The sequence below is a fragment of the Chlorocebus sabaeus genome, chromosome 11 (assembly GCF_047675955.1).
Source record: "Chlorocebus sabaeus isolate Y175 chromosome 11, mChlSab1.0.hap1, whole genome shotgun sequence".
Taxonomy (NCBI): domain Eukaryota; kingdom Metazoa; phylum Chordata; class Mammalia; order Primates; family Cercopithecidae; genus Chlorocebus; species Chlorocebus sabaeus.
This window is the reverse complement of record NC_132914.1, coordinates 8,909,437-8,924,309: the sequence shown is the minus strand read 5'-3', so window position 1 is coordinate 8,924,309 and position 14,873 is coordinate 8,909,437. Positions and strand designations below refer to the sequence as shown.

The 14,873-nt window shown below is 37.2% G+C and overlaps 1 protein-coding gene and 1 long non-coding RNA gene across 2 annotated transcripts; one reads left to right on the top strand and one right to left on the bottom strand.

Annotated features, from left to right (window-relative positions):
- Positions 1 to 1,966: 1,966 nt before the first annotated feature.
- On the bottom strand, positions 1,967 to 9,746 carry MAGOHB (mago homolog B, exon junction complex subunit). The gene is made up of 5 exons (XM_007967626.3): positions 9,590 to 9,746; positions 6,540 to 6,598; positions 5,753 to 5,863; positions 3,786 to 3,868; positions 1,967 to 2,327 (listed from the first exon to the last, which is right to left on the bottom strand). The coding sequence occupies exons 1-5, from the start codon at positions 9,681 to 9,683 to the stop codon at positions 2,228 to 2,230; spliced, it is 447 nt and encodes a 148-aa protein (XP_007965817.1). The 5' UTR covers positions 9,684 to 9,746; the 3' UTR covers positions 1,967 to 2,227.
- Positions 9,747 to 12,438: 2,692 nt separating this feature from the next.
- Positions 12,439 to 14,396, top strand: LOC103218584 (uncharacterized). Its single transcript, XR_005239274.2, has 2 exons — positions 12,439 to 12,515; positions 14,227 to 14,396. It is a non-coding gene; the product is annotated as an uncharacterized lncRNA (long non-coding RNA).
- Positions 14,397 to 14,873: the final 477 nt, after the last annotated feature.

The window sequence follows — 14,873 nt, the reverse complement described above, 5'->3', positions numbered from 1 at the left end:
TACAGGCGCCCGCCACCTCGCCCGGCTAATTTTTTTTTGTATTTTTAGTAGAGACGGGGTTTCACCGTGTTAGCCAGGATGGTCTCGATCTCCTGACCTCGTGATCCGCCCGCCTCCGCCTCCCAAAGTGCTGGGATTACAGGCGTGAGCCACCGCGCCCGGCCAAAAAAAAAAAATCTAGTTTCATATAAAACTAGTACTATACAAAATTCAGTTTATAATGATCACTGTCCATCAGCAGCTTACAATCAAATAAAAGACAGATCAAAGTATAAGAAAATTGTAGACGATAACATTTTCCTAATGACCTAGTCTCCCATCTTGGTTTAAATATGAGAAATTCTAGTAGATAGTAGGGATAGAGCTAAATAACCAAAATATAAGGAAGTTAGAGAATGGGGACAAAGACTTAAAGATTTTTTAATATAAGCACGATTTATCCTCAACCTTGTTCAGTTTTGAATGGATCAGCTTATTCAACAGGAGCCAGAGAATGAAGGTTATTTTGAGGAACAACCAAAAACTGGGGCCCACTGGAAGTTCAAAAGGCGATTGTTCCTCTTTCTTCTTGAGGTTGACATCTAAATGCAAGAAAATTATAAGACGATTTCATACTGCACAATCATCACGGTCTACAACTGGAACAGAAATATTTTACATACAAAAGACCTGAAGATGATGGTGTACTTGCATAATGAAGTGGAAATCATTTGACTTTCCAAAGCAAACCTGAAGACAATGGGCATGCATGTTGAGGAGTGAAAAGGACCATCTAGTGCTCCATGGCAAACAGGTTACCAAGCCATCCTCTAGAGTTATACTGTCCAAAGGGTAGCCACTAGACACATGTGGCTATCTAAATTTAATCAAAATTAAATAGCACTACAAAAAATAATAATAATAAGTAGCTTACTGGCACCAATTACACCAGTTAAGTGAAAAACCAAGATTTATTATAAGAGATATTACAGTAAAAAAGATGTTAAGTATAGAATCTAGGTTGGCATACAGGTGTTCACTTTACAATTGCCAAGAGTTTTGTATGTTTTATCATTTTCATGTTAGAAAAAAAATTGTTTAAATAGTACTGTAAGTTCAGTTATATGAGGCATACCTCAAGTAATCAGTAGCCTCGTTTGGCCAGTGGCTACCCTACTGGACTGCACACAGAACATTTCCATTATTGCAAAAAAGTTATTAGACAGCCCGACTCTAGAGCCTAGCTGCTCAGGAGTCCTGGCAAGCCTTCAGAAACTAATTATTCCACCCAAAAGTCAGTGCTAACTTGTTCCTAGAGCAAGTGGATTATAACTACTGGAACAGTACAACTTTTAAAGAGTGGAGGTTCAGATGGAAGAATAAAAGGAAACAAGGGACATGGTTACTAAAAGTAACGAAAGAGGAAATCTATTAGAAAGAGGTTGAAAGGAACTGGGAAACTTAAGTGAGACCCGTGGTCAACAGGAGTTAAAATATTTCTGTCCATTCATACGCACATGTACGTTTGTCTAAATGTTTAACAATTTATAAAGCTGAAAACTCATTTAGTTCCTTTCCTCCCCTACACACCAAATACATTGTGAAATAAGGAACAAGGACATAATCGAAGATATGCCTAACATGGGGTAGACTTTACTTTTGTAACACTTTAGGACATCACTGCTTATAATTGAAAATATTTAAATGTGAATAATTCCTGAGGGGTTTGTGATAACTGTAAAAACAAAACAAAACAAAACAAAACAAAACGAGACCTTCTGTAAGCCCCCCCAAATTAAAACCAATCATGTATGAAGGAAATAAGGGAAGATCTACAATTGCCTTTCATGGATGGGAATATGGCTACATATTTCCACCTAAAGTATCTTCTGTCACAGGATATACCTACCAGAACAATTTCTTATTATCTCTAAAGTGAATTAGAGACATGGCCTCCTAGAGAAAACAAAAAACTACTCTGCAACCAGGATTTGGTATGTTTTATTAGAGCAAATTTTTAACAAAAGGTGGCTTTTATTTACAGAATTTAATATGTGTGGGGACTGTCCAACCCATGTGGACTCAAGTAAGGATAACCATTAAGCTGGCTAATGTATTTTCTTATTTTCAGTTTACATACAAATTTTTTTTTGTTTGCTTCACATTCATAAAACCCCCAATATTGTAAATGACAAATAACCCCTCCTATCCCTTAATTAAATATACAAACAGCTTGAAAACATACAATTTAAATTGGTTTAATCTTGAAGTGTAATCCAATAAGACTGAAAACTAAACATTTCAAGTCTTGTACCAAATAGTAAAATACTCGAAGACCTTCAGGATCCCTAAAATTTAAAAAGGTAAAAGTTACTTTTTCTTCCTAGGATAAAACAATTCTTTAAATTCCTAAAACAAAACAAAATTAAAATCTTTTAACAATTAAGTTCACAATATTTAGGAGAAGGGAAGGATTTTGCCAACAACTAGAGCATAAAATGAATATCTTTTCTATAAGAAAAAAATAGTTTCTTCATCAGTATTCATTTTAGTATTTAAACATTCATCTCCTTATGAATGTCATAACCGCATCATAAAAATGTCTAATAAAGCAGAAAAAATACCGTAATGCCACCATTTCATAGAGTAACTGTGAACATTCTGATGTTTCTCTATTTTATAATAACTAAAATCATTCCCTGTGCCCCTTTTTACATTGCTTTCCCCACAGCATTAAAAAAAAATTCCCTAGTAATTTTTAATTAATTTAATAATTCTCTCCCTGTTAGACACCGGGGTTAATTTCCTATTATTAATAATACTTCAATGAGCATCTTCATGCATAAAAAAGCTTTTCCAATATTTAGGAGTAGTTCCATAGAAGAGATGCTCAGAAATGAAATTACTAGGCCAAAGGTAAATGAAAAATGTCAACGGTTTTTCATGCATATTACCAAATTGCTTTCCAAAAACCACTACCAATTTATAATCCCAGTAGGGTATCCAATGCCACATCCTCACCAAATGTAGGAAAAGAAATTTCATAGTTTAAAAGCATCCAGTTGGTCTCTGTGAACACAGACTTTTGTGTCCAATAGTCATTATGCATTCATTCCTTTCTCCTCTCCTCTAATAAATATTTATTGAAAGCATCTATTATGTGCAGGGCACTATGCTAACTTTGTGGATACAGCAAGGTTCTCATGGAGCTTACTTAAAGCAGACAAATAGGTTATTACAATTTAGAGTGACAGAAAAAGGTAAGAGCACTATGGGACACTTTGAGGGGAATGGGCACAAATAAGTGGCTTGGATCAGACCAAGAAAATGGGATGTACTACAAAACCCTGGGGCGGAGGAGAGATGGATCTTGGGAAGACATTGGTAGTAAAGGATACTTAGGCTAGACTGGATTTTTTCCATCTTTTTCCCAAGTATTGAGCCCAAGGGGGAAAGTGAGATGACATGGACCTAATGAGGCTGATATAATCCAATAAGGACTTCTTTTCTTCAGATTTTCTGATACTATATCCACATTTTTATACAAAATAGCTAATACAATTTGGGCATTATTATATACAGTTGTTGGATTAAAATTTGTTGGACAATCGATGAAATACTCTGCTAACTTCTACTGAGAGACAAGATAGTAAGCCTTTAATGACATAAAAATCAGAATTACATCTGCATAATAAACTGATAGGAGGCCACTGAAATTATCTTGGCTAACAAACTGACTATACTATAGTTCTAAAATGAGCCTCTCTAATAATGACAACTTGGCCAAAATGCTTTAACATACTTACTTTGACTGATTTACGTCAATAAGAGAACCTATTTTTGATGTGGTAAATGATATGTGCTCATCTCCAATTACAATTTCAAGCTCCTAAAAAAAAATAGCAGAAAAATGTAGTTAATATAAAAATCTATCCCAGAGATATCTGTATTCTTGCTACAAACCGATCCCAATTTTAGTTGCAAGTTTTCTAGCAGTCAACAGGGGGCGGGGTGGTGGGGGGAAAAAAACTTGGTGTATTAGATATAAACTATATCCTTAAAATAAAAACTGCTCACGAGTACTATCCCCAAGTTTAGGTCCAACAAAGAATTGCTTTCCAGAGACATAAAGAAGACACTATGAAACAAAATGACAAAGATATATTTCTTACAATGTCAGTAAAAACTGAAGATGTCACTTTGAAGCACATGTTGGAAAAATGAAGGAGTATAAGACCATTTTTAATATGACAAATACATATTTTTTCTTTCTGGAAGATTCTACAAATAAAATGTATAATATTAATAACCACCACCACCAGTTTAGCACCTACTGTATGTCAGGCTCTAGTGCTAGGGACTTTATACTCTCTCTAACCTTGAAAATACCCTTATTAACCTATTTTAAAAATGTGTAATTCAAAACTCATAAAGCAGAGGAAAACACTTGTTGATATTTATAACCACTAATGAGGATGGTACTTATATTTGATCCCAAGGCTGTAAGACTTCAAAACTAATACTCCACAAAATAACTAAAATTAAGAACAGGTTTTTAAAAAAAAACCACACTGTAGATGTTCCTAGTGTGCTGTCATTACTGTATAGATTTTTCCCTATATTGATTATCTGCAGGCCTAAAACCAATAATTAAGAAGCTGTATCTGTAATGAATTTTCAAGTTAACAGACACTATTGAAGACAATCCTAGCTATTTAACCAGAGGCCTAATTATGCAGTTTATGACACGCCCCAAATGGAGAATTAGCTAAGATGCTCTAACAGCCATAAAACCTTTGACCTGATACAAAACGCAATTTCTGAAGCATGCCTACTCCTCCCCACTAACCAAAACCCATGAACACATCCTTAAGCAAGTAGATAAAATACTAGGCTCTCCCTGAGTCTAAATGACATAAAAGGTTAGCTGCTGTGGTTTGCTTTTTAGTACATCTGTATATCTGCATAAAACAAACTGAGGCCTAAATTTGCTTTTTAAAAGTGATACCATGCTTAAAATAAATACTGTTAACTATTACCTTTGCTCTTCTAAACAATGTTTCTTTAAACAGAAGAGTTAAGTTACTCCTACAGAGTGTCAGCATGTGTTAGATCTCTCCACATTTTCTTCTACTCAAAGAAGGTGATATAAAGTACAATCCTCAGGGATACACAAAAGTGAAATTAAATGTTTCTTCCTTCCAGGGGTTGTATCTCATTTCTCCAAGAGCTGAAAAGACCCAATTCAGAAACCAAACTTTCTTTTTACAGAGTGAAATTAGGCCTTCAGAGTTCTTCAGAAGCCTTTTGAGAAACATCAATTATTCTGAAGGAATATGAGAGGCAAATGCAATCATAAGTTTTAACAAAGAAACCACCAATCAAGTCTCTCTCTGGGGTATAGGGATGCAAATAAGAATTTTAAAAGTTATGATTTGGCAAAAGTAAATTTTACATAGTCATATTCTTAATAAAAGTGATTAACACACAACAGAAATTATTCATAACACTGCACTGTGAAAGCATCCTAATGTTGGCTAGGGTGACATCAGAGAAAGATATCTAAATTTAGAGCTATGCACTGACTCCTTCACTACTAGCAGGTAGCACAGAAAAACGGAACTAAGAGACAAAATTAAAGAGAATTTACCAGGTGTCTATTAAATGGAAAGCCAAAGAATCAACTTAGACTCATTCAAAATAAATTAGGGTAATCATAATAGTATTATCAATTTTTAATATTTATGCACTTAAAGAATCACTAAATACAAACCTGTCGGCCAACTCTATCAGGGGGAGGCCACAAAGCATCATCTTCTTTTGTAATTTCACTGTCATCAATAATTCTCTTCAGTTCTTCCATTACACTCTTGTGCACATAAGCCTAAAAATTAATCATAATAATATTGGATAATGTCCACTTATGTCACCCCTCAACTCAGAAAGAAATAAGAGTTACAAACTCTGAATATTCAAATAGAGGAATATAGAAAAATTTAATTGATTCCAAAAGTAGAGAATGAGAGACAATCATTTATCCTTGTTATATTACTTTTCTTCATCTCTTGCCCTTTCCTCTCACATTTATTTTTCCCTCTTCTCATCATTACCCGTCTTTGAAACACTGTATTCTGCCTTTGTAACATTAAGATCCAAATACCCCCAAGTGGTTAGATCACAAGATCTATAAGGTGAACAGTAATAAATGCAAGTACACTGAAGCAGGAGAATCGCTTGAGCCTGGGAGGCAGAGGATGCAGTGAGCTGAGATCACGCCACTGCACTGCAGCTTGGGCAACAGAGCAAGACTGTGTCTCAAAAAATAAAAATAAAAATAAATAAATAAATGCAAGTGTAATTCACAACAAGGTTAGTTCTCTGAACCTTCTCATTCCTATGGATGCAACCATTGTATCTAATTTAAATGGCAACTCTTTCAATCTGTAAATTGCCTTCTTCTTTACAATATAGCCTTAGATGTACTTTTGTAAATTCAACATAGACTTGAAGAAAATGGGCTAAATGCAAAAAAAAAAAAAAGGCATTCGAATAGAACTTACCTCTTTTCTGATCATGACATCATTTTTGTAATTGCTGTTGTTCGCATATCTAAGCTTTCCTGTGGGAAATGGAAAAAAATCAATTTACAATAGCAAAAACTGCTAAAAAAAAATTAATGACATCATATACAATTTTGAAGGTAAAGACCATTTTATACTACTACTTTTATTAATATTTCCTCCCTCCTTGTGTAAAATCATTGTTAGACATGTAGACAATAAATATTTGCTGGTTAAGTTTGCTGAAGTTGAAGCTAGCCAAATATTTAAATAGCCCATGCCTACAACATATAGATATAGGGTCATTTTTACGGCCTATTTTCTTAAGCTACATCATGAACTAGAAAGAGAATCTGCAAAAGGCACTAACATTCAAGTTTGTTATATATATGTAATGGTGTTAAGTGCGTTACACAGAGAATTTAATCTGTAAAACAATCCTAAAAATCAGGTTTTATTCTCTTACCTATTCATAAGAGAGAAAATAGTTAAGTAACTTAAACAGGTTCACACAAGATTCAGATCTAGATCTACTTTAATACTCAGGCTTTCTCCACTACAAAAAAATGTTCCTTTTTTTCCTTCAAATGTACGCATACAATTATATTGTAGACATTTTAGAATTATGACTAAGGAGGATACAAACGATGCTTCTGGATCGAAGTTGATGAGTTTGTTAGCTAGTTTATATTTAATTTTAATCCATCATGATTTGTGTATTATCCGATGTATGCTTCCCCTTATGGCTAGTCAGTTGCCCAGACACAGCTATAATGTGCAGCAGCTACTCTAAAATGATAGAAATGCCAGTCTTTGGCACCAGGTGCAGTGGCTCACGCCTGTAATCCCAGCACTTCGGGAGGCCCAGACGGGTAGACTACCTGAGGTCAGCAGTTCAAGACCAGTCTGGCCAACATGGAGAAACCCCATCTCTACTAAAAATACGAAAAAGTAGCCGGGCGTGGTGGCACATGTCTGCAATCCCAGCTACTCGGGAGGCTGAAGCAGGAGAATCGCTTCAATCCAGGAGGCAGAGGTTGCACTGAGCTGAGATCGCATCACTGCACTGCAGCCTGGGCGATAGAGCAACACTCTGTCTCGAAAGAAAGAAAGAAAGAAAGAAAAAGAAAAGAAAAGAAAAGAAGGAAAGAGAGAAAGAGAGAAAGAGAGAAAGAGAGAGAGAGAGAGACAGAGAGACAGAGAGAGAGAGACAGAGACAGAGAGAGACAGACAGAAAGAAAAAAAGAAAAAGAAAGAGAAAGAAAGAAAAAGAAAGAAAGAAAGAAAGAAAAAGAAAGAAAGAAAGAAAGAAAGAAAGAAAGAAAGAAAGAAAGAAAGAGAGAGAGAGAGAGAGAGAGAGAGAGAAAGAAAGAAAGAAAGAAAGAAAGAAAGAAAGAAAGAAAGAAAGAAAGAAAAGAAAGAGAAAGGAAAGAAATGCAAGTCTTCGGGAGACTCAATATTACCAATAGAAGAAGTATGTGGAACAGTGCAGTGGCAGATACATTGATTAGAACCACTGTTCTAGCATAAAACTTCCCTGATAATATTCAGGTGCTTAATTTATGTGACCTGCTAAAAGTGATAGAGACAAGCTTGATGGTGTTCACAGGCAGAGGAACTGAAAATAATACTACATAAAGAATAGATGAATTCAGGTAAATTTAGCTGAATTTATGGGGAAAGTAAGGTTGAATACAGTGATTAAGGTTTCTAAATAATTGCAGGGCTGGCAGGGTGGCTCATGCGTGTAATCCCAGGACTTCGGGCGGCTGAGGCTGGTGAATCTCTTGACCTCAGGGGTTTGAGGACAGCCTGGGCAACATGCGGAAACCCATCTCTACAACAACAACAACAAAGGAGCTGGGCCAGGTGGCACGGGCCTGTATTTCCAGCACCTCAGGAGGCTGAGGTGAGGGATCACTTGCGCCTCGGAGGCGGAGGTTGCAGTGAGCTGAGATCGTGCCACTGCACTCAGATCTGGGTGACACAGTGAGACTCTGTTTCAAAGTAATAATTGCAGGACTGTAGTTCACGTGAGTTCTGCCTGAAATGCTTGATACTCTTCTCCTTTCCTAATATACGTTTCTCCTCTAATTTTTTATTCTTGCTCTCACAGAACATTGTCCAAAGCCTGCTTATAGGACTTAATATGCCTACTGCTTTATAGTTAAATGTCTGTGTCCCCACCAAGACAAATCTCTTTGAGTTAAATTTGTCTTACTCATTAGTGTACCATCAAATTTTGTATTTGCTTGTTGCCCAGCAAAACATGTGCATTTAAAAAAAAACAAAACATATACATCCAAATGAACTTTCTTGTTGCAGGTAGGCAAGACCAATGCAACATTCTCTAAGAATAGCGCTGTCAGAAAACAAATTGTTGCATGCTACTTGGGTAGCAGTTTCACCTCGTCCTCTGCTCTCACTGCTCTGAAAGTCTGTTTTTTTCTCTCAAGGCCAAGTCTCTCATTTCGAGACTCATCTCAAGAGTGTCTTCCTCTAGGAAGATTTTCCTGACTCCCTCCTGTGGAACTTTACATCTCCCCTCTTTTTTGGTACTCTTCATGCGTCCTATGGTGAACAATTGTACGTAGACACCTAAAACATATTATTATTCTCATTTGTTAACACGTCGGGCTCCTCCCCTTCAAAGAACACACACAGCCTGAATGAAGAAAAGGTACTGGTCACAAGATTTTATTCATCCATTGGACCACCCGCTGATGGGGGTGTTTTCAAAAAAGTGCTAGCATTTTTAATCAGGGCAGCAATCTACCGAGTCCCTTCTGGTGCAGTTACAGAATTCTGATTACTGCAGGTTCGACTTTTCAGTTTGTGACAGGATTAGCTTTAATTTATTGCAATTAGTTCTCTTTCATTTATAAAACCAACTTAGGCCTCCTCTATTCTTAAGCTCCTATTTCCTTCGAGGGAAGCAGTGGCCTCCGCCCCCTGTACCCTCCACACCACCCGGCCTCCCCTCGGCTACTCCACGGCCTCTCGGTCTCGCTCCCCTTTCCCAGCACCGCGTGCCGTGGGCCTCTTCTCACCGTCCGGCCGAAATTCGAACTCCAGAAACTCGTGCCCAAACTTGCCCTTGTGCCCTACGTAGTAGCGCAGGTAGAAATCGCTAGCCATAGCCATTTTTATCCCCGGGAAGCCCGCCGAAAACCCAGCCAACGTGTCCCCCGGCGCCTTGTAGTCACGTCATCGCGCGGAATAAGTGCGTCACCACAGGCGCTTCTCTTCCGCCTGCCGTGCAGCCCTGGACTAAAGCGTGAAAGCCGAGTCTCGCATGAGAGGCCCGTTGGTGCTGAAGGGAGGGTCGCGTGCCGTGACTTTCTCTTTACTAGGATTGGAGGCACATTATTTTCAAAATAAATATTTTATACATTATATTAGCAAATATTAGAAATGTGAGCATATGATAGTCTTTTTTATCGACTTAGAGCTAAAGGTTTGCAAGTGGCTTTTACTTTTCTGGTCTCCCAGTCCTCGGGGCGTTGTGAGGTGGGTGTGGCTCTGTTCCCGCTTTAACTGTGAGCTAAATAAAGATAAAGCTTAGAATAGAGATGGCAGACCGGGAATATAAACCATTTTTCTTACTTGATTTCGAACAGGGTTCTTTCCCCTTTGAATAACGATTGGTAGTTGCCCCGGACCTATAAGCCTGTAATAATAGAGACAAAGTCAAAGGAATCCATCACAGCAAAGAACGTAAGAGATCTCATTTGATCTCTGAAGAATTCTGTGAGCTTGGCAATGTAGACTGCTGTATATGCCTTAGGCTGATGAACAAACAGGCTTAGAGAGTGTCACTTGCCCGAGGTTAGGTAGTTGTAAGTGTTGGGATTGAATCCCAGGTCTTCTCACCACCACTTTATACTAAAAATCACTGACAGTGATTTCAGTGGGACAAAAATGCCTTAAAGTCTTAAAACACACACCCCCTACGCCTGAAAAACCCTGACTGTCACCGTGCTTTTTTTAACAGCAGAACTTCTATGGTTCTTAATTCATTCAATAAGAGTTAACTTTTAGTAGCCTGTGGAGTTTTGGCAATTTGACTTAAGATACAACAATGGTTTAGCCCATTACTGTTTCTCGCCAGATAGAATTAAATTGGAGGAATGAAAGAATGCTCCATTGTGGCATAGTTTTTAAGGTAAGGGAAAGACTTTTACACAAAGTCTGCTTTTTAAATATTATTGATCACCCTTTTGTTATCAACACACAGAGTAATCCTCTCTGTCGGTTGACAACCTTCAGTGATTTTTGTAGAAAGTGGTGGTGAGAAGACCTGGGATTCAATCCCAACACTTACAGCTACCTAACCTCGGGCAAGTGACTATCTCTAAGCCTGTTTATTCATCAGCCTAATGCATATACAGCAATCTACATTGCCAAGCTCACAGAATTCTTGAGAGATCAAATGAGATATGTAAAATAAGCTTTAAATTTTATAAAACATTAGTTTTAACACACATTTCCTATGTGACAGTTTGAAACTAGAAATAAAAAGGTATTTGCACTGGTAGTCTAGAAAAGAAAGCAAACTTGTAAGGCAAATATCGGCACAATGGAGCAGTTGCTATAATTAAGAATATATGTGCCATTCTGGCCAACATGGTGAAACCCCGTCTCTACTATAAATATCAAAAAATTAGCTGGGCGTGGTGGCGTGTGCCTGTAGTCCCAGTTGCACGGGAGGCTGAGGCAGGAGAATCGCTTGAACCCGGGAGGCAGAGGTTGCAGTGAGCTGAGATGATCCCACCGCACTCCAGCCTGGGCAACAAGAGCGAAACTTCGTCTCAAAAAAAAAAAAAAAAGAAAAAGAAAAGGAAAGGAAAAGGAAAAGAAAAAGGAGGAGGAAGGAGGGGGTAAGGGGAGGAGGAAGAAGATGATACGTGGCCGGGCACAGTGGCTCATGCCTGTAATCCCAGCACTTTGGGAAGCCAAAGGGGGCAAATCACCCGAGGTCAGGAGTTCAAGACCAGCCTGGCCAACATAGCAAAACCCTGTCTTTACTAAAAATACAAAAATTAGCCAGGTCTGGTGGCACGCGTCTGTATTCCCAGCTACTCATGAGGCTGAGGCTGGAGAATCGCTTGAACCCGGGAGGCGGAGATCGTGCCATTGCACTCCAGCCTGGGTGAGGAAAGCGAAACTTCGTCTAAAAATATATATATATATATACATTTATATATAAATATATATAATATATTTATGTATAAATTGTGTGTGTGTGTGTGTGTGTAAAACATGCTGGTAGTACAGCAGAGGAAGCAAGAACATTCTATTGCAGAGTAGGTCAATTTGTAAAAAGAGTATTGGAGAAGGACTATCAACGAAAGTATTTGAATTGGACCTTGAGAAGTAAGTTCTGTGTATGTTCAGTGGGATGAAAAAGCATTCCAGGCAGAAAATGACCTGAGCAAAGACAGTGGGTGAAATGCATATTTTGGGAACACCACGAAATTCGGTATAGCTAGAGCATAAGGTTTAAGTAGAATGACTAAAAAGGCAAATTGAGCCACGTTTCCTTGAATCCATGTTAGTACTTATATAACTATTAGTATAGAAAAATGGATCAATCCCTACAATAGGCCACCGTTTTGGAAAGTACGTAAGAAACAGCAAGCACCATGTTTTATCACTAGGGTGACTAGCCATTCCAGTTTGACCAGGACTGGGGAGTTTACTGGGACATGGGACTTTCCATACCTGGAAACACCCAGGAAAACTGAGATGGGTTGGTCACCACACTTATCACGAGAATAATTCACAGAAATGTGAGCACTGTATTCCACAGTGTCTCTGGAAATATCAGCTGTAATCCATTTTGTTGAACTATATGGAAAGCCTCATTCAATATTAGATTCCCTAATGTCTCTCCTTCAGGTTTTTGGCACATGTGCCAGTGTTCATCTTCATGTTTACCTAAATGGAACTACGGATACCAGAATGTGTAACTATGTAAGTAGAGGTTATGGAATGCACATAGTATTAACGTCTTTGTTAAGAGGGCCAGTTACTGTCTTGATCTCCAAAAATGACATAGGGGTTCAAGACTATAACCCTGTTTGTAAGATAAAATATGAAACCATGTTTACTTAACTCTTCATATTTTAAACCAAAATTTGAACCTTTTGTATGGAAGCAAGAATTACAAAGTGATAAAGCATTTGCGTTTTGTGGTGTTCTCGGATGGTGCACAATAGTGATGTGGTAAAGTTCTTTTGTATGGCTGCTGAGCACTTGAAATGTGACTAGTGTGACTTCGAACTGAATTCTTCATTTTGATTAATTTAGATGAAAATTTATATAAACATGTGGCTAGAAGCTACTGTATTGGTCAGCACAGTTAGAATCTTTTCATATACTTTTAGTTGGGCTAGAAATAGCAAAAAAAAAAAAAAATTGTGAACATTTTTCAAATCGGTTGTTGTAGGCTCCAAATTAGGACATACTTACTGATATCAACACAGTTTACTTATGAAAATAAATGTTTGAGCTGCTTAATTGAAGCCAAAATACTGTTTTCACCTTTGCTAATACAGTGGTAAATTTCAAAGCACAAAGTGAAGAAGGTAAGAAATAAACGTTTTATTTCCAACTGAAATTAAGGCTTAATGATTAAATCATTCTGACTTCCGATTTTCAGAAACATGTTCCATCTTTATCGTGATAAGCACTAGATATTATAGTCTCATGTTTTAAATTTATGAATAATTTTTGATTCATTTGATTTTATATTTACAGAACAAAAGATGTCAGGGCTATTTCATCCAGTTATTAATAAATGGATCAGAGTAGTAAGTCAAGAATAAGTGCATAATGTGGTTTAAATTTTTTAAAATATTCAGAATGAGGTAGTCTATTTTTAATTCATCCATCCACCTTGCTCTTCTCTTTTCCATAACAGACTTCCCTGTGGACTTTAGCCTTATCTGTCTTTTTACCACTCAGTGGTATTAACTTTTTAAATAAGAGAATCACTATCATGCAGAAACACCTAACTTTCCACACCATTCTTTACCACATACGTTCATATATGGAGAGCACTTGGAGCTACTTCTAGATTATCATGACATGATATATTTAATTCGATTATTCAATCTAAAATTTTTTTCCGGCATTTAACAATATTATATGCTTCAAACACATAGCATAATCTCTAACTCTTTTGCCCAAAATGGATAAACATAGTCTGCTAAATTAAGGATAATAGGATATCTTCCAGTCTTCCACTGTATTTGCTACTTGTTTATTTCAATGAGCGTGTCAAAGCAAAATTTTAAAAAAATTATTGCAACAAAATTAAGATTAAGAAAACTCCATTAACTTACTTTTTTGTTTTAAAATGCTAAAAAACCCACTACTATTATTTAATTTTAATAACAGCATACCTAAATCTGGCATGAAAAACATAGTGTTCTCCATGAGCATAATTAGAGAACTACTGGTTCAGACTATTCTATTTTAAATGATGTCGCCAAGTGTCCCTTAGAGACTGTATCTAGGTGGGTGTTTGCTTTATTCCTAAGTGTTGGAACTTTTTTAACAATAAAGCATAGATTAGAAAAACAAGACTGGAAGAGAAGGCAATCAAACCAATACAAAAAAATCTATCTAGAGTCAACCTGATTAAACGATAAATATTTTGATTCTTTTTTTCATTCATTAGCTTGGAAACACCCAGGTTGGCTGAAAGGTCAAAGATGCCAGAAATATCATCCTCCTTCTGGAAGAAGCCTGGCCAAATGAGAGAAAGAACCAGTTTTCTTCGAGTAAAAATTACTGTATCCAGTTTTCCAGGCCAGAAAAACAAATAAAATTGGGGGTAAAAAATTTAAATATCAATTGTCTGCTTCCTTCCCTCCTACTGAAACAAAGAAGACAGTACAACAAAGCAACCTTCCATTTCACTGTGTTCCACTTTCCCTTAGCGCACTGTGCTGCAACCCATATGCTTTCTTGCATTCCTTGCCTCAGAATTTTCACACACACATGTCCTCCTCCTGGGACACTCTTCTCATTCGGCCTGGGTTACTCACCCATCCCTCAGGTCTCAGTTTATAGCCCATTTCTGCTCAGGGAAGTGTTCCTTTTAAACTCCCTTCTACTACCCTATGCTTTTTCTTGATAGCACTTAACACTTTGCACTTAACAGATACCCACATAAATAAATGTATAATGTGTCTCACCTTCTAGACTGTAATCAAAAGCTTCCTGTTTCTTTTATCCTACACCTAGCCAAGTGTCTGGCACAGCAAGCCTTAACACTCAATATTTTTAAGTGATCAGATAAATAAGTAAATATTTGTAATTTTG

Excerpts from the sequence above, each read along its gene's own strand:
- MAGOHB (XM_007967626.3), bottom strand. The coding sequence starts at position 9,683 with ATGGCTATGGCTAGCGATTTCTACCTGCGCTACTACGTAGGGCACAAG. Across the intron at positions 6,599-9,589 it reads GTTCGAATTTCGGCCGGACG|GAAAGCTTAGATATGCGAAC; the intron begins GTGAGAAGAGGC and ends CATTTCCCACAG. Across the intron at positions 2,328-3,785 it reads ATTGACGTAAATCAGTCAAA|GGATCCTGAAGGTCTTCGAG; the intron begins GTAAGTATGTTA and ends TTTAAATTTTAG.